Source organism: Pseudopodoces humilis, chromosome 7 (assembly GCF_049639895.1).
Source record: "Pseudopodoces humilis isolate 2021_Gansu_Grassland_sample_001 chromosome 7, ASM4963989v1, whole genome shotgun sequence".
In the NCBI taxonomy this organism is placed as follows: Eukaryota; Metazoa; Chordata; class Aves; order Passeriformes; family Paridae; genus Pseudopodoces; species Pseudopodoces humilis.
The window spans coordinates 52,285,694-52,307,658 of NC_142206.1; the positions used below are offsets into that span (position 1 = coordinate 52,285,694).

The window sequence follows — 21,965 nt, forward strand, 5'->3', positions numbered from 1 at the left end:
AAGGTAGTTCAGATTCCACCTTTACATAGTGTTCTTCAGGGTAGAAAGTGTCAGTGGTAGTGTTGCTGTGATGTAAATATCTGAATATTTAGATAGAAATTTGCATGTTCCTCAAAGGTGGTGAGAGATAATTTGGGCAATTTGTATCTTAAAGGAGAAAAGCTTGGCACTTTCATTTTAGAAAAAATTCATCATGTGTTTGTCTTGAAAAATAATTGACCTGAAAATACTTCTGTCTAACCACAGTTGCTAAAAACTGTTGTTAGACTGTTGCTTTGCAGGAATTGTTTCTGAGCTGAAAGAAGAATAAAAAATGATCCATTTTGTAATTAAATGGGAAGCAGAGCCCAAAGCTCTTACTTCAGAAGTAATACAGACCAAACTCAGCAGGCAGAGCAGTAACCATTTACCTCATGATGTACAAAGGGAAGCTGAAAGAATTGGATTTGTTTGGTCTAAAGGAAGGAAGGTGGAGATTTGATCCTCAACTAACTGATGGGAGGGTGTAGAGCACAGAGCCATGCTCTTCTCAGAGATCCACAGTGAGTGAATGAGAAGTAGCCAATATGACTTTGCAAACACTGGAGATTGCAATTGTATGCAAGGCAAAAATATTTTCACCATAAAAGTGGTTAAAAGCTGGAACAAGATTCCAAAAGGGGCTGTGAAATCTCTGTAATTTGAGGTACTTTGACTGGAGAGCAGCTGGGTTTATGTACTGGGGGATTAGACTAGCAGGAATGACTGTCCCTTCTGGTGAAAATTATTTTATGATTCTGTCGTTCCTTGGTGTTTGTGGGACCAAAAATGACTGACCTTGCTGTAATGTAAAAATATTACAATATGAATTTAAACATAGGGGTTTTTTTTCAAGGTCAAAGAGCAATATTCTCACTATAAACTCTCTTTATTTCTTTTTAGTTACTAAGACAGACTTTTTAATACTTGGTGCTAGCATGCCTATTAGTAGTACTTTTACTTCTGTTAACTCAGAATTTTTGGTGTTAATGGTTTTTAAAATTATTCTTACCATGTTTTAGCAAACTGTTAAAGATAGGTCACTGGAACTGCATGCAGTATTAAAAACGTTGGCATGCTAAAATGATGTTTTATTAATTTCTAAATCTTCAGTTAGGAGCTCAGCAGCACTCCATACATTCTGAATAATATAGAACTAATAAATGAAAATAGCCAGTTATTTCACCCACATTTCTTTACATTTATTAGCTTTTGGAAAGATCTAATAGATCAAATTAATTTGCTCAGTACTGTGAGATTTTTCTCTAGCCTTTTTTGACAAGTTTGAATTGACAATGAGTACAGCTTTTAACAAACTGTGTGACCTTGCTGTTCATCTTCTGTGGTGTTTATGAAAATGTTGAACAGTGTCATTTCTAACACATCCTTACGACATGTTTGTAGTAATCTTCCTGCATTATAACAACATTATGTTAAAAATATAAAAATCCCAGGGTAATTGTCACTTACCGACTTAAAATACTTTCCAAGAACTTGATACATTTCAGTCATCATTTCCTTTATGCATGTAGACTTTGCCTTTTGGGGGGTGTTAATATTTTATTATACTCTGAAACTAGCCTATTCTGATTATAAAAGCATACCTAAAAATCTCAAAGTCACCTTTCATGATACTGTTTTTTTTTCTCTTAGTATATTCTGCAGCAGAAGATTATTCTGGTTTATACCATCTGTATTTTCTGTGTAACTACAATCTTCACCTTTGCATGTGTCTTGCATTTTCCACATAAGTATGTATTTTAAGGATGGTGAACTTATTTGGTCTGAGCACATATGTTTATTTAAATCTTAATTTTCTTTAATTGTTTATCACATTTAAATTCAGTAAACATTTAAGGTACAGTCACTCCTTGTTGTGAGACATGAGCAAGTCTTCCTGAGAGGGAAGGTACATAGAGGAGACATCTTAATTTTCTTCTGAGATGCTTCCATAGTAGTGATGAACTGTGTTAATTCTGATTGAATTTAAATTTTAAAATGGAAGGCTTGTTTGTACCTTTGTGGAAATATTTCCATGCAACAGACCTGAACTTTTTTTAGCCCTGCCAATCCAATAAATGGGATTTCGCATGGTCAGCACGCACCTTCTGTCCTGCTTGTGGGTCATAGTTGTTGGGTTTTGACCTAATGGATAAACCTCAGTTGTGATTTAAAGAAGATGAAAATGATTGTTCTTCCCTTTTCTCTCACATTAGCAAATTATCATTTGGTAACCTGAAGGGATGAGAATAGGTATCAACCTTGTGTTCAGGTTGTTATGTTCCTGCCAAGCCACCTGGACTCTGTTGGTACATGGCCTGACTCTTGGAGCTCACAGTCATCCATTTTGCCAAAAGTTTCCAATTACTCCTAGACAATTTTGAGCCACTGCTGCTCTTCAGCATTGCTTGATGACTGGTACACTTAAGTCTTAGCTTTGAAACCCATCCACTGTTCCTTTCGAAAAGTGTTGCCTCAAAAAGGAGAAGCAAGGCCATCTTCCTCAAGGACAAGCAGCAGTTTTATTCTTAATGAACTTAGGCCTCTCGTATATATGAAATTATGAAAATTTTCATCTGTTAGTATTAAGTACTCACCTGAATTACCAAAGGATTGATATTAGCCAACAAATGCCTCAGTTGTATTACTTCTTTGTTCGGTTTTGCTAGATTTTTTGGAAGGACATTTAGACATTGCCAGACATAGACTGATGTTTTTTTAATGTATCTACCAAAGAAACTCATGGGGAGTGTTTTTAATACTTGACCAAAAGCAGATTTAAAGGGGGTTGCTTAGTTATTATTTGTGCTGCCTTTAATTTTAGCATGGTGACATGCTTATTGGCCCTCCACTTACCATGGATCACATTCTATCAAAGAGTGTATTTTATCTTGCTCTGCTGCTTTTACTGTTTGTTCTCTGTCACACCTCCTTTCTTGACTTTGTTGAGTTGCTTTTACCTTCGTATAGACCCCTTGCCAATATGAAGAGTGTATGTACGGGTTCTTTTGCTTGAAACAATGAGGGTGTTAAGTGTTCACACTGCATGTAAAATATCTGAGGGCATGACTGTAAAATGTCTCTAGAGGGGACTTTTTGTTGAGCTAAAAATACCATGAAATTATAGGAAGGTAGTCAGCTGGAATTTTTGTATTTCTTTTACTGACTCATGGAGTAACATGCATGCCCTTTCAAGGAAGCAAAAATGTATGCCCTAAAATTTTTATTCCTACTGTTTTGTGATAGTTGCTATGAAATACGTTTTAAGGTAAAAATTAAGTATCTGTGTGGAATTTTTTTTTCCATTTCTGTTTGAAGAAATAATAATAATTAAATCTGGTCTAATAATTAAGACTTCTGTAAAATCAGCTAATTAATTCCATGTGCTATCAAATAGTTAGCTACTGAACCTGCACTGTAAACCACACAGATTAAGTGAACACCAGCAATATTTAGTAGATACAGGGTTATTAGCATCATGTGCAGATAAGATGTTCATCTGGGGGAGATGTTTTTTATGCTCTAACCTTTCTGCCAGAGGTGGACACCTCGTACTGGTGGAAGCAGAGTCTCAGCAGCCTCGTAGAGCCGGTGTCTGCCCTCTGTGTGCACCATCGTGACTGATAAAACTGAGGGAAATGGCACCTGGAGTGCATGATGTTTTAAAACCACATCCACACATCCTTTAATCAATTCCAGTTTAATGCACATATAAATCATGTGGTACCATTTCAACCATAACTTATCAATGAAGTTTTCTTTTATAAAAGTGTAGTTAAACTTAGGGGTGGGATCTGACTCTGTACTTTTATCAGTAATGGAAGTGACAGTTTTGTATCAGTTTTCATAATTGCTCTTGTTACTGATAGTGATCTGAATTTTATGAAGAAAATATTTTCTTTTTAAGTTACACAAAGAAAAAATACACATGAAATGTAAAATTTAAAAACTAATTTAAAAATTTTTCATTTGGGACCTTTCTAATTGTTTGTAGAAGCCTACCAATTTGAAACACTTTTTCATTTTAAAGATTTTTATGGAAGGCTTTTAATTTGCATTTTGGACTAAATCTACCAGCTGTGTGGCTTCACACAGCCTCTGGAACCAAATTCTGTTATTACTTTTAAGAAGTGAATGCATAATAGTGTCAGTGTTTCAAAGGTGTCCTGTGGTCATTCAAGTCATGTTGGAAAGAAAACTTGAACAAAATTATCAAAGCCTACAAAAAACAAATGTGGTGTCTGTTCTTTGGGTGTAATAAGTTTTTCTTCAAAATAATTTTCTGAAGAGACTAGTCACAGCACTAGAATCTTTCTTCTAACCTATTCCCAGAATATTTTTATACTTTTTGCTCCTGTTACATCTAATTTTCTGTGTAAAGTGTCTTAAAATCCAAAAATGGATGCACAAGGTTTTATTGAGGATTGTCTTAAAGTTGTTCGCATGCTAGAAAAACTGCATTGTTCTTGTCCCAGTACAAAATTAAGATTTTTATGGCTTTTGAATTGGAATATTACATACCCTCTCAAAACCAAAATTTTGAGCATATATTTCACTGCCTAACTTTTCTCACTTTATAATGTTGGAAACTCAGTAATCATTAGTGTATCTTAAGGAAGAAAGTATTCTAAAGCTTGTAGTTAAATAGAAGAAATTACAACAAGTTTCTTTCATTGCACATTAAATTTTCTGTTAAAAAGGGAAAATGTAAATAGAATAAGTAGTATTTTGGAAAATGTGCTGGGAGTGAGATGTCTTAACATATCCAGGACTTGTGGACATGTAGTAGAGAGTCAGTCTTGGATTCATAGCTAATACAGCTAATCAATTTGTTTATACCCTGTAAATTCACTGATTTCTTAGAGGTTCCAATTTAAATGTATTCCCTAATGTAGTTCACTCTTTCTCAGTTTCTCTCAGTGTGGGAGGGGTGGAAATTATCAGCAGAATATCAGCTTTTCTGGCAGCTAAGCAGTAGGGACACTATTGCTAATAGGTACATTTTCAGGTCTTACTAGAATTCCTTTGTGAGGATATTAATTTAACCAGAAACCAAAGACATCTGTTGAAGTGTATATTTTCAGACAAATCTGATGGGAGGAAGATAATGTTGGATTGTAGAGGAATAATTCCTATGTTAAATGGATAATCGTTATGCTCTTAATTCCTGACAAATATGCAGGTATATTGTATCTTTAGTTTTCTTGGATGTTGAAAGTATTTATTCTTAAATGGGCATAGTTGGCTTTCTAGTTTATTTGAGTCAAAATTTTCATTGCTGGAAAGTAATTTTTATTTCCTAACAGAGATTTGCTCATAATTGCTCTTAGCATTTGACATGGCCAGCCTTGACTTCTAAGCAATTTACTGACCTAGTTCTAAACTTTTCTTTATTTTCTTAACCAAATCAGTGTTTCTTTGTTGTTCGATCATTTCTTTTACCTGTATCACCTCATACAAGGCAGCTAAGTTTCATAGGATGTGGGACTAAGAAGGGGTTGTTCATGCCAAAAAATGAGAACTATGCACTGAATTGGAGTTTTTTTCCAGTGGATACAAAAAAACCAAACCCAAAAAAAAACCAAAAAAACCAATCAAACAAGAAAAAACCTAAACCAACCAAACAAAAACCCACCCACCCCCAAATACATACCAAAAAAACCAGTACTAGAGATAGGCCTGCAGTCTACTGAAGTCTACTGAGAAATTGTTCTCAAGAAAACCACAAAAGCCCTGTTGATTTCTGGTGAAAACACGTTTGCATGTTTTCTGGTGAAAACACGTCTCATAATGATGTGTGACAATTTGAGATGTTGGTCGGCCATTCAGGACCTTAGTTTGCATCTTAAGCTCAGTGTTACCTGTTGTGTTTAAGCTCTTCCTATGAAAAAAGACTTACCCTTCCTATTTCTAATTTTAAATAGAGTCATGAATTTAGAAAACTAAATCAGGGTTGTCCTCAGGGAATATTTATGGAAGTTTTTGTGAATTTCAAAATAAATGTTTGCTTCAGACGAGCAAGGATGCTCTTATAACTTAACTAGAGTTCCTGTGTCGGGACTGGGCCATTTGCTTTAGGTTGCATTGGAGTGTGAAACAACAAATCAGTTTGATTATAGAAAAGCCAGGGGGGCTTTTCTTCCTGCTTTGTAATTTATTGTGTGATCTATTTCTAAGCCTACACAAGATCTAGCTTGTGACATCTGTTAATGATTATTCTAAGTGTCATCATTAAATTCACCAATTTTGGCATTCAGAAGCATCCAACAGAAAGCGAGCAGCAGCCCCCAGGTTTAGCAAATGTACAGGCAGTGAGGAGAGGGGGAGGCAGTCTGACAGGCTCTGGAGAAGGAACCAAGTTATTTTACATTTTAGCAGTTGGGTGTTCTTTGAATTGTATTTATCACGGATGTGTGACAGGTACTGTTGACTGACAAGTTACTCAGAGCAGTATCTGACTAGAATTAGGGATTGGTGTGTGGAGTTGGGTGTGTTTAAGGAAACAGTGCATTTGCTTATAGCAGATGGTTAGGCTTGATTACCTGGTAGTTATTTCATCCAAGTGTCCAAAGTGACAGAGTTTGTTCAGGTTTGTGTGTTTCTTCAGTTTACTTAATGCAAATCTCAGTTACACCGTACACTTTATGTTACAGAACATAATTAAGGTCTGGCCTCAGAACAGTAGTGCTTCATTTTCTCAGAGAGACTTTTGGATATATTTAAAAACTTTAAAAGTTTTCAAAGGCATTTTAAGATGTTGGATAACTTGAGAGTGGATTCAAGCATACGCTAGTGGCTATGAAATTGAGGGGTTTTCTCTTAGTGTTTTGTGTTTAAAAGTGAGATTTGCTGTCTTATTAACTGTATGTGTGCTGGAAAGCTTTGCTGAGAGTACTTTGTCTGTTTGGTTTCTCTCTTTCCCTATTAAGACACTTTTTTTATTCCATTGTCTATTTGATAATCCTCCTTGACATTTTTCTCCCTAATTTTCAGGTAGAATTTCCATTTCATTAGCTCAAGCCCATTTTGGTTTGTTTCACATGTCATTTCCTGTATAAGCATTCCTGTTTTCCTCTTTATGCTATGTTGATCTTAAAATATTTATGCAGTTATCAATTTTACTTTTCACTTTTGTTTTTGAGTGTTTTAATATAGCAGAAAAATCCTTATTTCTCTTAATTATGATTACAAATACCCTCTTAAGTTATTTTTAAAATTTCACATGGTTTCTAATAAAACAGTTGACTTTTGATAAAACTCTTTGTAAAGCAAGAGCTTGGTTCAGAGTGGCATTAGTCCGCTTTTAAAAAGTCATTAGACAGTTTGGTGTGCGTGTTATTCACTGTTGATCTACTCTTACCGTCATTAGACTTATGATTTATACCTGGAATAAAGATACTGGCATTAATTTCAGTGCCTGAGGTCGTTTAGTATGTAAAAATTATGCCAAATATTTTAGACTGACAGCAGACCTTTTTTTCTGTTTTGTTATTAATCAGTCCTTAAAATCTCCCATCTTTAATCCTTGACAGTTAAATGTCATTACTTAGTTCCTCTATCCTCAAAACCATGGTGTAATCTCTGTTAGGAGATAGCTGCCACCAGTGCTGGATTCCCCAATGACTAGAGATTTCAGAGGGGATTAGTGTTGTAAAGCACTTGCCTTGAGCTTCACTCTGGGACTGACAAAATATGTGCTTCCCATTCCTTTCAAGCTCTTTTAAGCTGTAGGATTCTTGAGGTGTTGTCATTTTATTTTTTTTCTCTTTTTTTTTTTTTAAGTTGCTGTTTAATTAGTCTGGTAATAGCTCATTTGATTCTAACAGCCTTTTCTTATTTGCATTGCATGGGAAAATGTATTACTTTAAAAGCCTCATAATCAAATGAAAAGCCACTCTTCTGAATGAAAATTTAGCCAAAAGATTTCTTTACGTAGAAATCAAAAATCTGAAATGCTGTGTACCTTAATGAATTCCAACATGTTGCTGTTGCCTTCCTCTCCCCATTTCTGTATCATAGAATCATGTCATAAAATGGTTTAGATTGGTAGGGACCTTAAGGAACGTCCATTTCCAACCCCTCTGCCATGAGGTGGGACACCTTCCACCACACAGGGTTGCTCAGAACCCCATCTAACCTGGCCTTGAACACTTTCAGGGAAGAACCTGTTCCAGTGCAACCTGTTCCAGTATCTCACCACCCTCACAGTAAAGAATTTCTTCCTAATGTCTACATTAAACCAGCCCTCTATCAGTATAAAGTCATTACCCCTTGTCCTATCACTCCATTCCCTCATAAAAAACCCCTCTCCAGCTCCCTTGTAGCCACCCTAAATACTGGAAGGTGCTATAAGGTCTCTCCAGACTGCTCTTAATATGCAGAAGAACCCCATCTCCCACAGCCTGTCTTCACAGATGATGTTCTTCAGGCCTCTGAGCATCTTCATCACCCTTCTCTGCGCTCACTCCGGCAGGTCCCTTCACACAGGTCCCTGACACTTCCTGTGTCAGAGACCCTGGAGCTGGGCACATGATTAAGACTATTTCCGTGCACAAGCTGTCATAGATGAAATAACTTCCTTATTGTAAGTGGAGTAACATGGTGGTTGGAGAAGGACCTTAAACTTATACCTCTGTTCTTTTAGAGTAAGCCTCTGTTCCTTATGACACTTTACAGCACTGACATGTACATCCCTTTATCTTTAGTAGAGAGATAGAGAGCAGAAGTTTGTTCCTCTTTTGTGCCACTTAAAATGTTTATATGTGGTGCTTTCTTGAGCTTCTTGAGAACTTGCGCTCTGTTTTTCCATGAGTGTTCCTGTGGCTTTTTGGTCACTGTGGTAATTTTTCTTGTTTTAAGCATTTCTTTTGGCAAAGAAAGATTTCTGCAGGGTCAATAAATGAAACAATATAAACAGCAGTATTTTCTATGCATTTGTTAGTCCAGTGTATCCATACAACATCTTGCCTGCTTTATCTGCAGCCAAACTCCCAGTACTTGAGGTGATAATTATACTATAAAATGTATTGTGTATAATTTTAGTACTTTCCTGTATTCCTTGAGTTTATTTTTATATGCTGCTAGAATAGCTTTAATTAAATTTGTTCATGCATGAATTGGAAGTTTTCTTCCGTGTGCCACCCACTTATTTCCAGTATCATGTGTTAGGATAGAATTCTGTTAATGGGAGACTGTCATCTTTAATTAGTGTTAATTATTGTCATCATGATTTCAGTAAAATCACTGAAAACTATAAAGAGTTGGTCACATAATAGAAATGCAATAAAAATCATTGCAGAATAGTGTTTGTTGCTTTGAATTGGGTTGATAATTAAACAATTTCAAAATAAGTTAAATATTTTAAATGGAATTTTATCAAATGTTAGTTCAGCTTTTGTAATATTCTTTCTATTTTTTTTCTACTTCTTCTCACTTTTAAGGACTTGATCACTAGTTTTGGAAAAACTATTAGTTCTTGTAAACCCATGTTTTGACAGATTATGTTCTCCTTTCCATACTACGTAGTTCCTCTGCCTTTGTGTCTGGCAATTTCCATTTCTCTTATTCAAGGCACTGAATTCTATTCTTTGGAAAAAGGCTGCTGCGGTATCATCGACTGAAGTGTTCTAAGGGAACATTGCAAGATGCTAGACTCCCCTTGCTGAAGTATATAGGGCATCTTAGAAAGTTTCAATAAAGCTTTAATGCTGCTTTTTTTGCTAATGAACATCGAAATTTAAAGTGCACTAATACTTCTGACCAGCAGAAAGGACCGTGTGACCAATAAATTTAGGCATAGCCTCTGGGTAGCACTCTACTTGACAATTAAATGTTGTTTTTCTAAATCATTACCAATTCTACTCCTTCATTAGGGTTGCTGGCATGTTTAATGAGATGTTTTGTCTACTTGCAAGAAGGAGTCATCCAACATGCTTGGGCTTTTGCTCTATACCAGTGTATTAAAGCAGCAGTTACTTTCAACATATGATTTTTAGTTTGTCTTTTCTTCTGTGACCTTGCTTTTGCACATGCTCCTTCCCCTTTGTGTGATGATATTCTCTGGCTTAAACTTCTGTGTATCTTTCTGTATGAAAAAAACCTAGCTGCCCATTTAAAATGAGAGGAGCTTTATTTACTGTGTGTGTATAGTCCTGGTTGGTAGCTGTGGGTATCTGATAGTGTTAAAGAAAAAAAGAGCTACTTTTCTTTCAATGAAGCAGGGACCTGTCAGCCAGCCAAATCTGGTACCTCTGCTAAGCTTTTATATATGAGTTTAAAAGTACTCACACAACTGAGATAAATTTTGTCTTTTGAATGTATTTTTTGCAAGTTTACAACCATATCTCTTGTTTTCTGCTTTTAAAATGATGTAACAGTGAGTTCTGCTGGCCATAAATTGTGTTTTGTGGTAGGAATTGCATCAGCTCTTCTCTGTGTCAGAATATGACCTAAAACTTGAAATTCAACCTTATTTCAGTTCCAATCTGTACTAGAAATCAGCTGTTTTATGTGATGTCTCTGGGTCACCTACTTACCCTGCTTTCCCTTTTGTCCTCCATTCAGCAACTATTGCATTACACTGTTGTCACAGAACAATGGGCTTCAGTGAAAAAGGTAGGGGATGGATCTATCAGCAGTGCCCAGTGATGTCACAATTACAACACAAAACTAAAAATAGAACTTTTAGATTTGAAGGAACATAAAAAATATAATTGAGAAAACAGTAAGATGTCTACAGTCCTACATGGCAAAAATATTTGTGTGTCATAGAACACTGAATATGAGCTCAGGCACTGAAAACACAAACTTTTTTTAAACGAGAAAATGAGTGTTTTCTCGTTTATTTTTACTTCAGCTAATTTACTTAAAAACCAGGAAAAATTTGTTGTAATATGAAGACCTCTTGATTTGTTCTTATATTCATGTGTTCTTTAGCTGGTCTATACATTACAAAAGAAAAGGTGGGGGTGGTAGCTCCTGGGTGCAAACCAGTGCCACATCCTGGCTGAGAAGCACGAGAGGTTAAGGACAGCTACCAGCGTGAAGCCTGTTGGCAGTGAGCTCACACTGTAAGAATTGCTGAAGACATGCCTGCAGATTCCATAGAATGTTTCCATACAGAGTTCAGTGTTTGAATTTAAGCTTTTCCAGCAAATTTGTGTTCTGCTAAGGCACATGGTAGCTGAGTACCTCTGATCTTTACTTGGCTGTTTCAAAGGGAAATATGGACTGGAAGTGCTGCCTTTCAGAGTGAGATATTGGTCTAGTTAATCTGATAATAAAGGCCCAGCTAGTATCAGTTATAATGTGGAAAGTAACTTACTTTATATTCATCAGTATACAGAAAAGTCTGGCAAGGCCACAGGCTAAGATGATGTTGAAAATTTTATACTGAATAGCTATTTCTGTATTCATACTGTTAAAAAAGAAGGGGAAGAGCTTGCATATCTGTAGGTTGTATAATTTGATCCAACAGTAATCCTGTGATTGTAAGGAAAAAACCTCTGAATAACTCAAACAAGACAAAAAGCTGATCCCTCTGTCCCAGAGCCATACCTTGCTCTCATAATATCTACCATATTTTGATACTTTTTCTGGTGTATATTTCTGTCTTACAAAAAGGACAGTAGGATAAATGATGCAGGCTTAAAATATGCCATAACAAATTTCTGTAAAGCTGTGTCAGGAACTGATGGACATTCAATCCAAATGTAAGACTGACCTTCTTTGGGCTTATAACAACCTGTGCCCCTGTTCCAGTAGAAGAGCAAAAGCAGTACTCATTTAAAGTATGAGTACTGACAGGGATGAGTGTTTGGAGTGAATAAAAAAGGTTATTTTACTGCTACTGTTTAGAAGCAAGTCCTGTGAAAATTATGTTAATTGTCACTACCAGTTGGGGAAGAGGGGTAGAATATATGGGGTTTTGGTTTGGTTTGATTGGGAGTGATGGTGTTTGGGGCTTTTTTTAAAAAACATTGCTTAGTGAATAGCTCTAAGTGTCAGTTCTGGTGTAATTTTAAGGAGTAGCTTCTGAATAATTATTCACAGTCATTGGGGAATGGAGCACCAGAGTTGCACAAGTAGGAAATTTTTTTCCCCAGTGTGGGGGGGGAAATTAATGCCAGTTAATTAAGCAAATGGAGGTGAGGGGTTATTGCTTAATTGAATTGGAAGGTGATTTAGAAATTGGTATGCAGAAAGAACATAACCAGATAGTCCCTGGCAAATGTCTGAGGATAAAAGACTTGTTGGGTGACCCAGAGTTGCTCTGCAGGTGTGCACACATGCTCTGCAAAAAAAAATTATGGGCTACTCAAGTCATCTTAGCCATCTTCTGCTTGGTATCATGCTGAAATCATCCTTTCAAACCTTAAAAGTAGGGATGACCCTGGTTTCAAGGCAACTGCTCCAGACCAAGTACTAGAAGAGATGTGAGACACTTGAAAGCTGTGGATGAACACTCCTAAAGGAGGGGGTTATATCTCGCTCAGATAAAAAAAACACAGTTCATTAGAAATGATGTGTGGTTCTCAGTTTGTATAGAGATCTCAAATAATGAGGATGACTCAGGTACTTAAAATAGTTAGGCCACCTCAGAATAAATGGCAAGGGAGGTGGCTTGCCTAGCTGCGGGTGTTTCTTGACCTTCTTAGTTGTCAGTCTTTAACTTTCACTATAAGCTGTAATTACATCTTTAATGCTTCCTCTCCTTAAGGTTAGTGTACTGTAATCACTGTAATTGTATGTCCATTACCTGTATAATTATAGTCTGTATTTAGGCTTTGGATTTTTTGGAGTATGCATTCATAGCACAGTATCCCTAAGTGTAACTGTTGTTATGCTTCAGGTTGAACCACTTACTGTTTTACAGTTAATTGGGGAAAGGTAACCATCCAAACCACTTTGTATGTCTGAGACTTTTTTACATTCAGGTCATAAATTTGGCTGGCTTTCAGTATGCAAACTTCTCAATTAATTACTTTTTTGACATTTTCTCAGGAGAAATTATTCATTACTTTAGTTTTTAATTCAAATTTTAAAAAAAGCATGGGTATTCAGATGCAAAATTTGTGTGGCTTTGTTCGCAACACTGGACAGGAATTTTGGTTTATTTGTCAGAAAGTTGTTGCTGTGCATGGGACACCTGTTACCTAGCACCTTCTTTCTGCTTCTAGAATTCTGCACTGTCTCAGGTGTCTTGGTGACATTGAAGTCTAACTGGTTGTGGTTTCTTTCACGAAGGCAACATTTTTATTTTTTATGTTCTTCATTACTATTACTATACACTGTTTTCTTACTGGAATTATTCCTCAGAGCAATTAGGCACACATAACTTTAAAAAATATTGCCAGTTGTTTTAAACCAAGTAAGTCTTCCAGGTTATGTAAAAAATACTTTGGAAAGCAACTTCTCTTCAAGAGAGGAGCTATTCCAGCTTTGTTATCATAGGATGTTTTTCAGGCATTTATAAGGGGAGCAACTGGTATTTAAACCACTGGACTGTAGATCTGTTGCATATTCAGTTAATTAGGTTGTACATACACTGTTCTTGTATTCAGTAATACCACTTGAAATGCTTAGATGGTAGCTCTTGATGCTTGTGTAAGAAAATTCTAGAGTTTTATGGTACTCTAAGGAAAAAGGAAGAGTCATCAACTGGAAGAAGTCGGAATAAATTGCAGAACTATTTACAAAGTCAATCTAGTCCTGTTTTTTAACATGCCTTAGTAGTTCATATCTAACAATAAAAAAGTCATGCTGAAACATAAAACATGTTATGGTATTAATTTAGGCAGATTCTCTGTGGTGTGTTCACATTTCATGTCTTAAGCTTCATGTTGTAATCATGTGGCTATTTTAATCGAATACAAGTTTTTGCTGCAGTCAAGACATGGTACTGCTTTCTTTACCTCTGGCCAGTTACCTAGTATTTCTTAAATATTTAAGTCCTGATCCTGGAAGTTTTTGCTGTGTATAATTTGTCATCTCACAGATACCTGTCATTTTAACAGCTCATGGGATTACTTAAGCAAAACACAAAGCACATTCAGGCATTTTTTCAAGTATATATTTTTTCTATGCAGTGTCTTTTTCTGACACGGGTAATTTTTTAGATCATCCTGACATGGACAGGGTATTTCAATGGGGTTCATATTCTGGACGATGATATTCCTGAAAATCGTGTGAAGATTCAGAAAGTTTGCTTGTAATCTTAAACAGTTCTATACCTGTGTTTCACAAAGTAAAAATGGGGAGGGCAATGAATCCACTACAGTATAATTTAAACATTGTATAATTCTTTTCACTTTTCAGATGTTCCTCCAGCGGATCAAGAAAAGCTTTTTATCCAGAAGTTACGACAATGTTGTGTACTTTTTGACTTTGTTTCTGATCCACTAAGTGACCTAAAGTGGAAGGAAGTAAAACGAGCAGCTTTAAGTGAAATGGTAGAATATATCACACACAATCGCAATGTGATTACGGAACCTATTTACCCTGAAGTAGTACATATGGTAAGTGATTTAACAATGAGAACTTTCTGTTTTGCAATTCAGTGTTGCTTCTTCAGTTGTATCAATTTATCTTAAGAATTTTTGCTGAAATCTTCGAAGAAGATCAACTATCTGCAGAAGAATAACAGGGCTTTGAAATTTTACTGCCAGTGTTGATTTTTTCCTTTTTCATAAGACAGAAACTAGTCACATATATGAAGCAGAATTAGATGATGGTTTAAGTTGGTAAAACCAAAATCTTGTATTTATAGGGAGGGAAGTTATATATATATATATTTAAAAAACATGTAAATTGTAAAACTGAAATTTTAAAAAATTGGACTATTACAATTAAGATCACCTGTGCAAGCTTGACACTTGTAATCCTGTTCAGTGCCAGAGACTGACTTTATTCTGTGTTCAGAGGCAAGAATGAGAGTCAGACTTTATTAAGTACATAGGATGGCAGATGAGGTTTCTGCTGGAACAAGTTATGTGAACCATTCAGACCTGCATTGTCCCTCCTTTCTCACTATCCAAATCCTGCCTAGCTAGACTTAGTGTATTTTTCTGTTGTGTGCAAGTCCTCTCCAGAGGAGGAAGCCACAAAATTACAGCAGAATCTTTCAGCTCTCATCGTGGTGGTGACCAGACACCAGTGGCTTGGAGTAGTAGTTGGGTTGAGGTCAGTAGCTGTTGTCTGCAAAACCCTGAGAATAGAAAGCATCTGTTGAAATCCCTAACAAGCCTACAAGAAATTCTTGGCTATGTGTAAGAGGATGGTTTTTCCCAAGGCTTTATATCTTAGAGTGAATTTTCAGTGGGTTGAGAAAACGGTGCTGCTTTAACATAAATGGGAACTTAGTCAAGTTTAGTGGTCCTCCTGCAAATCAGAGACCTTCTTCAAAGATTCTAAGGATTTATAGTATCTTGGATGTTGGTTGTGATGAAGATTGTTATCTAAATCAGCCCTAAGTGTTTACTGAGACAAGCTATTTTCATGAGAACTTCTGAGTGTATGAGAATACTCATAACTCTGGATATCAAACATGCACCCAAAGCACTGAGGATGGTTAATGAGGAGATGTAGGATCATGGCTTTTCCCATGTTTTGATAACTTATTTATATCTCTGGGTTTTTTTCTAATTTATTGCTTGTTTTGGACTACTTGACACTGTTAAAAGGAGAGATATAAAAGATAATAAGCTTGCTGAGACTTTCTTCGGGCAAAGTGGAGTTCATGATGAATTCTTGAATTCCAAAGTCAGACAAAGTCAGAACAAGAATTCTTGTTCCGTGCAAGAATTCTTAACTACCCAACTGTTCATTGCTTCTGCTTTTTGTGCCTGCATTATCTTCCTCCATCAAGCAGTTATGGCCAGAGTACATTTGGCTAAGGAGAATGTATACTTTCTTTGCTTTCAGATGCACCCAATGGTAACCTGTCAGCACTTTGGTCAGTTGAGCAGATCTTGCAGTGGAATTTGGCTGCTGTCTTGGTTGCCAGTCTTTTGCTGATAGCGTGCAGTGTTTGAAAATTAGTGAATTTAAAATGCTTTTTGTGTGCAAAGGTCTAAAGGGTGTGGGGTTTTCTTGCACAGGTTTTCCACCGCACTGTGAGAGACACTATCAGTGAAGGCACCTGGACTGGTATTTTGAGGTTAAATTCAGATAGTTTTTTTTTCCTTTGGTCATTTGTTGAAACAACTGTATTCTTTCTCCAGTAGTGTTTTGATCTTTCCTTCAGGCATGTATGTGTAGATTGTCAGGTACACTTGCTAAATTCTAGCCATAGGTATTAATTGATTGTGAGGATTTTAAGGAAAATAAATGTTATGTCTTCATGTACTTTAAAATTCTTCCAAGAAACATTGATAAGTTATGTGCAGCTACTCCCACTGAATTATATTAGTAAGGAATAGCATTTTCAATAAAGCTTTGAGAATCAAGAAATATTCAGATTTGAGAATGATTCTCAGTTTGGAAAATTTGTGGAGTTGGCAGGGAAATTTGGATTCTGCTACTCCATTTTGCTAGACTTCACAGCTTGGAGGTTACTTGTTTGTGCATATGTACATGCTATATCTGTGTGTGCCCAAGTTCTGTTTGGTGTTATTAAATTATTATTTAGGCCAATCACTTAGGGCAATGCATTTCACAGGTTATGTGTTTACTAGAAATGAAATGCCTCCTTTTCCATGGCTTCAAACATTCTTTCTCTCTGACGAAAGAAACATTTACCTTATAATCTTATTCTTTATTCTTTGTAGTCTTAATGCTTATGTCATGTCTATCCACCCCACCCTTCTTTATTTACTTTAAGTATCCTGGGCTAAGTTATAGTATGATCTTTTCTTTAAGCTATATATTCATCTAGTGGCTTAGCTAATAACTTAACGTTAAGCTTAAGTCTTTTTTTCAAAAGGTATGAGAAATTAATTTCTAAAATGTATTTAATGTTCTTCTTTCAGAGTGGTTTCAAGAGTATTTTCCCTTTCTTCTTCAAAGAGACAGTTGATATGTCCTTCAAATTCATTTTATATTACTAAGCAAAGATGTGATGAAAAAGGAAACGTTTTATTAACTGCTTGTTATACAAGTTCCATTTCCTAGGTGCAATATAGTTAAGTACCTCTTCTCAAAACTATAAAATGTGTAGGCAAACGTCTGAGTAAATTTTGTAAATGTACATGATGTATTTAGGGGTTTGCAATGAAAAGCATCCATTGCGGATTCTTACTTAGAAAATAATATATGCTTTTTTTCTTTAGCCTGGCTTTAGAAGAAAGCAGGGCTTTATGAGAATATTCTGTTGTACATTAGCACATAGGGTAGTACTACTTTTTTTTAATTTATACTATATATAGGAGCAGATCTAATTTTGTTTGGCAACTGAGGTGGTTTCCAGTGCAACTTTTTATGCATTACTTAAACTACATACTCAGTTATATGCGTGTGAGTTTAAGGTTTTGTTGGTTTCTTGTTTGGTTGATTTTTTTTGTTTTGTTGAAGGGGCATTGCAGGTGTGGTGTTTTCTGTCTTTGCTCTAGAGCAAGAGGGATTGTTGTGAATAGGAGTATGCTGCTTGTTGCTCTATTAACTATAAGGTTGGCTTTCTTCATATGAATACACAAGGCACAGACTTTGGGTTTAATGTGCCTCTTCATTCAGAGCTGTTCACATCAAGCTTCACTCAGGCTGCTCAGCAGAAGGGAGGAGAAAATGTGTAGTATCTCTGATGCCTGCTTGCTTGAAAAAATACTCTCATATTGTATGAAATGGGCCGCAAGAAAAGCAGGATTTGTGACTGCCATTGCAGCAAAAGCCCCTGAACTGGTAAAAATGCAGGTTGTTTTCCTTTCTTTTTTTCGTTCTCCCATCCTCCTTTTATGTCCTTTGAAGTCAAGTGCTGTTAGTACTGGCAGCACTGACAGAATTTTGGCACACTAGGCCAGTATTCATAAAGATTCTAATTTCATAAGTTTGGGGGGACTTGTGGAATTTTGTTGGTGGGAGAGGAGTGTTTTTCAGATGTGCTGTTTACTTCTGTGGGAAATTTGCCTTAGAGGAGATCAGGCTTTTCAGATTGTGTCATGTCTGTTTGGTCAAGACTGAGAAGTCAGAAGATCAGCCATTTAGTGGGTAAAGGTCTCACTGATATTAATTCATTGTAAATTTTCCTAAACCTCAATGTCTTAATAGACAAGAGAGTTTCAGGTTTGTTCTTTCAATGACAGATCCTGCAGCTTGATTTGAGCTGTTTTGTATTCTATTGGTCAAGAATATAAAATGCAAAACAGATCACATCAGGCTTCACTGGTTCCATTACTCATGGAAAAAAAAGTACTCTAGGTTGTTAATCTTTCTGTTTTCTGTTTTCAAAAATGCAAAGTATAAAACTTCGTTGCTAACACCTGACATGACCCAGATGTTCTTTTTTATAGTGAGAGTCTGAGACTAAGAATTCGTTAGATAAGCTTATTCTTCCATTTGTTTAACAACCGTAGCAAGTTTTAAATTTCAAGTCTAATCTTCTGGATTTTTTTTCTTGGAAGAACACTGATTATTGCAAATTTCCACCGTATTTTTTTAAAAAGGACAGAGGTGGTTAATTACTTTATGTCCATGCTTTTAAAAAGTTGAACATAAAGACATACCAGCTTATCAGTGTTACCGCTGAAGATGAATAGATCACACACACACAGGTCAACGTGTGGTGAAAGAAAGAACAGAATTTATTTTTCCTCCCAGGATTGATAGGCTTGTGACCATGGCCAGGGATTGGATGGTCAGGATAACACTTTCTCACTGCACTGGCCATGAGAGATGCCCATCACAAGACGTGTAACAGAAAGAATGTACACATATCTATGTTTACAGTTACTCTCCTGGGAAAGTCCTTAGAAAACTATGTTAGCAAGCTCAGAAGCTGAGTTTTCAGGGCGACATATCAGCTTTACTTGTAATTACTCTGACATGTCAGTCTTCCCAGCCTAAAATCTGGGAAGAAAAACCCAATAGGGACGTGAAAACAAGAAAAGTGAATGGGATGACATGAAGTGCAGGAATAGGCACCACTTGATCCTCACTGAAATTGCAAGATTTCATTTCCCTTCAGGAAAGGGAGTGAAATCTTGAAATTGGAGGACAGAGTTGAACAAACACTCTAGAAAGGAATATGGTCAATCAAATATTAAATTGAAAAAAACCAGAAAATTTGAAATGGAGTGACTACAACCAAATGAATTGAGATGAAAGGAGGTGCAGTGAACAGGACCAAAACCCACCAAAATTATTCCCATTAAAATGCTTAAAATTTGGGAGGAAAGGGAAACAAAGAGACATAAGATAAACAGAGGAAATAAAACTTCGGAAAAGAAACCCAAAAATACCTGATAGGATGTGAAAACAAGAAAAAAGAATGGGATGACATGAAGTGCAGGAATAGGCACTGAAGCTTGCCCACTTGATCCTCATTGAAATCTCAGGATTTCATTCCATTTTCTGAAGGGAAAATCTTCTTGGAATTGGAGGACAGTGCTGAACAAACACTCTGGAAAGGAGATGGGATCAATCAAAAATGAAATTGAAAAAACCAGAACATTTGAAACGGAGTGACTACAACCAAATCAGACCTATGTCTCAGTTCCTTGAATGAAGGAATATTATGCAGAAAAACAGATCATCAGGTTGATTTTTCCCTCTTGGTAATATAATGTAAGCCTTGCAGATTTAGCTGATGCAGTTTGATACTGCCTCCCACTGTCTGCTCATCCATCTGTCAGATGTTAGATGGCAGGACAGCACATACATATGCTCATTTGCCCTTGTATTGAGACAAGCACTTGGAAACTCTAAAATACATGTGTATCAACAACTTGAAAAGTAGTTCCTGTTTGTAGACTGGTCCACTTCCAGGATGCTAAATGCTTTTTAGGGGGTTCAGAATTCAAATATTGAAAGGATTAGGGTGTGTAGTTCTCCCCCTTTAGTGCTCTTTAATGTCAGGTATATGGACATGGTTTAAGAGAAATACCACAGGGGATGGTGATGTTGTGGAATTTGGTTTTGAAGTGTTCCCATATGTGTGCAGCCACTATGTGAAATGAAACTCATATTTTACAGAGAAGAACAGATGTGAGTTATCTTTGTTTTGCATCTCTGCTTCTGACTTATACTTCCGCAGGTTGCTGCAAGGCCTTGTAAAGTGTGTATATATAAAATGTTCGTGTAAACATTTTACATACATTTGCTTACATACACGTCTGTGTGTAGAGAGAGCAGAGCAGTGTCCTCATAAACACATGGTGACAGTAGTTTTGTGGTTCAAAGAGTACTTACTGTGTGGAAAAGTGTTCCCCAAGTTAGAACTATTTAAAGAAGTACAAATGTTCCTTACTGTTTCAAATACTGCATTATATAGCTTGTATTTTTGCAAATGTTAATTAAAATAGTTAATGTAAAGAATTCTTAGTCAAAACCATCTTGAAAGTCTTTTTCTTAGTCATTCAGTTGTTTCAGAGTTTTTAAAGGCACATGTAATTTCAGTTTGCAGTTAATATGTTTCGAACATTACCACCGTCTTCCAATCCAACGGGAGCAGAATTTGATCCAGAGGAAGATGAGCCAACCTTAGAAGCTGCATGGCCTCATCTACAGGTATTACATAGAGGCTGAGGCATTGCAGTCTGTAACAGAATTTTGACATTAAATTAATTGTGTATCTATTCTAAGTTGTTTAGGTTATGTGTTTATCTCAAATCAATTACTTTTTTATTTAATTTTTAAAATGTGTTCTTTGAATTGAAACGGAAAATCTTTTTAAAAAAAAATCAGTTTTCATAGGGTAAAGGCTCATTGTTTCTTGTGGTAGAGATGTAACTGCTGAGATTTTAGTTGAGCTTCTGTTTGTCACTATGAATACTTTGATCTGGCTCTGACACAGCTTTAGCTTTCAGAGGTACCATGACAAACAGAGAACAGAGGCTTCTTAGAACATGTAATTCTGGGCTTGATAAATATTAGATTACTGTGTGTCATTTGAGTAAAGCGTAGTGATGGAGCTCAGCAGAATTTCTGCAGTTTAAAGAACCTCCAGTTGTTGTAATATGTCAGGAGAACAAGAGCGAAGTTTTTACTGTGTGTTCTATAGATCAGTATAACTAAATACATTTTGCAGTTCTGAGCAACTAATCAGTAGTTTTAGTAATGTGATGCTTATAAAATAGTTTTCGTTTAAAAGACTAATACTGGGTTTTTTGTTGTTTATTTTTTCCAGCTTGTTTATGAATTTTTCTTAAGGTTTTTAGAATCTCCAGATTTTCAACCTAATATAGCTAAGAAATATATTGATCAGAAGTTTGTATTACAGGTGAGGTAAAAAAAGATTTTTTTAACTTCAAGCTTTAAATTTTTTTTACAACGCATTAGATTGAATAAAAGTGCATCTTCTTTCCCTCTTTTCAGCTTTTAGAGCTCTTCGACAGTGAAGATCCACGTGAAAGAGATTTTCTTAAAACAACTCTTCACAGAATATATGGGAAATTCTTAGGCTTAAGAGCTTACATCCGGAAACAAATTAATAATATATTTTATAGGTATGTCAGCATCTTAGTATTGTGGTACATATGATCAGGTATGCAGTTAAAACACTCCAAGACACTGCTAGCTATTTTTAAAATTCTTAATATGTTTATACTCAATATTGCTACATCTAATAATAATTAATACCACTCCGGGAGATTTAAGTTAGGGTAATCTTGCCCATGGCATAAATCTGGCAGCTGGAATTTGAGTTAATATATGATTTAGTGGGTGGTTTGGTATCTTTGTGTGAGGCTTTTTTTTTCTTTTTTCTTTTTTTTTTTTTCTTTTTTTTTTCTTTTTTTTTTCTTTTTTTTTTTTGGGTAGTAGTGTTTGTATTACACTAATGCCTTAATAAGGTGTAGTTC

General features: G+C 35.9%; 1 protein-coding gene across 3 annotated transcripts in view; it reads left to right on the forward strand.

Moving 5' to 3' along the window:
* The window catches only part of PPP2R5C (protein phosphatase 2 regulatory subunit B'gamma), a 78,771-nt gene that overhangs the window by 35,962 nt on the left and 20,844 nt on the right, over window positions 1-21,965 (forward strand). For all 3 annotated transcript variants that reach the window (XM_005520126.3, XM_088057464.1, XM_005520124.3), the window contains 4 exons: window positions 14,335-14,534; window positions 20,563-20,673; window positions 21,293-21,385; window positions 21,481-21,611. In XM_005520126.3, the coding sequence (XP_005520183.2) occupies window positions 14,335-14,534; window positions 20,563-20,673; window positions 21,293-21,385; window positions 21,481-21,611 (535 nt within the window). The remainder of the gene's footprint in view (window positions 1-14,334; window positions 14,535-20,562; window positions 20,674-21,292; window positions 21,386-21,480; window positions 21,612-21,965) is intronic.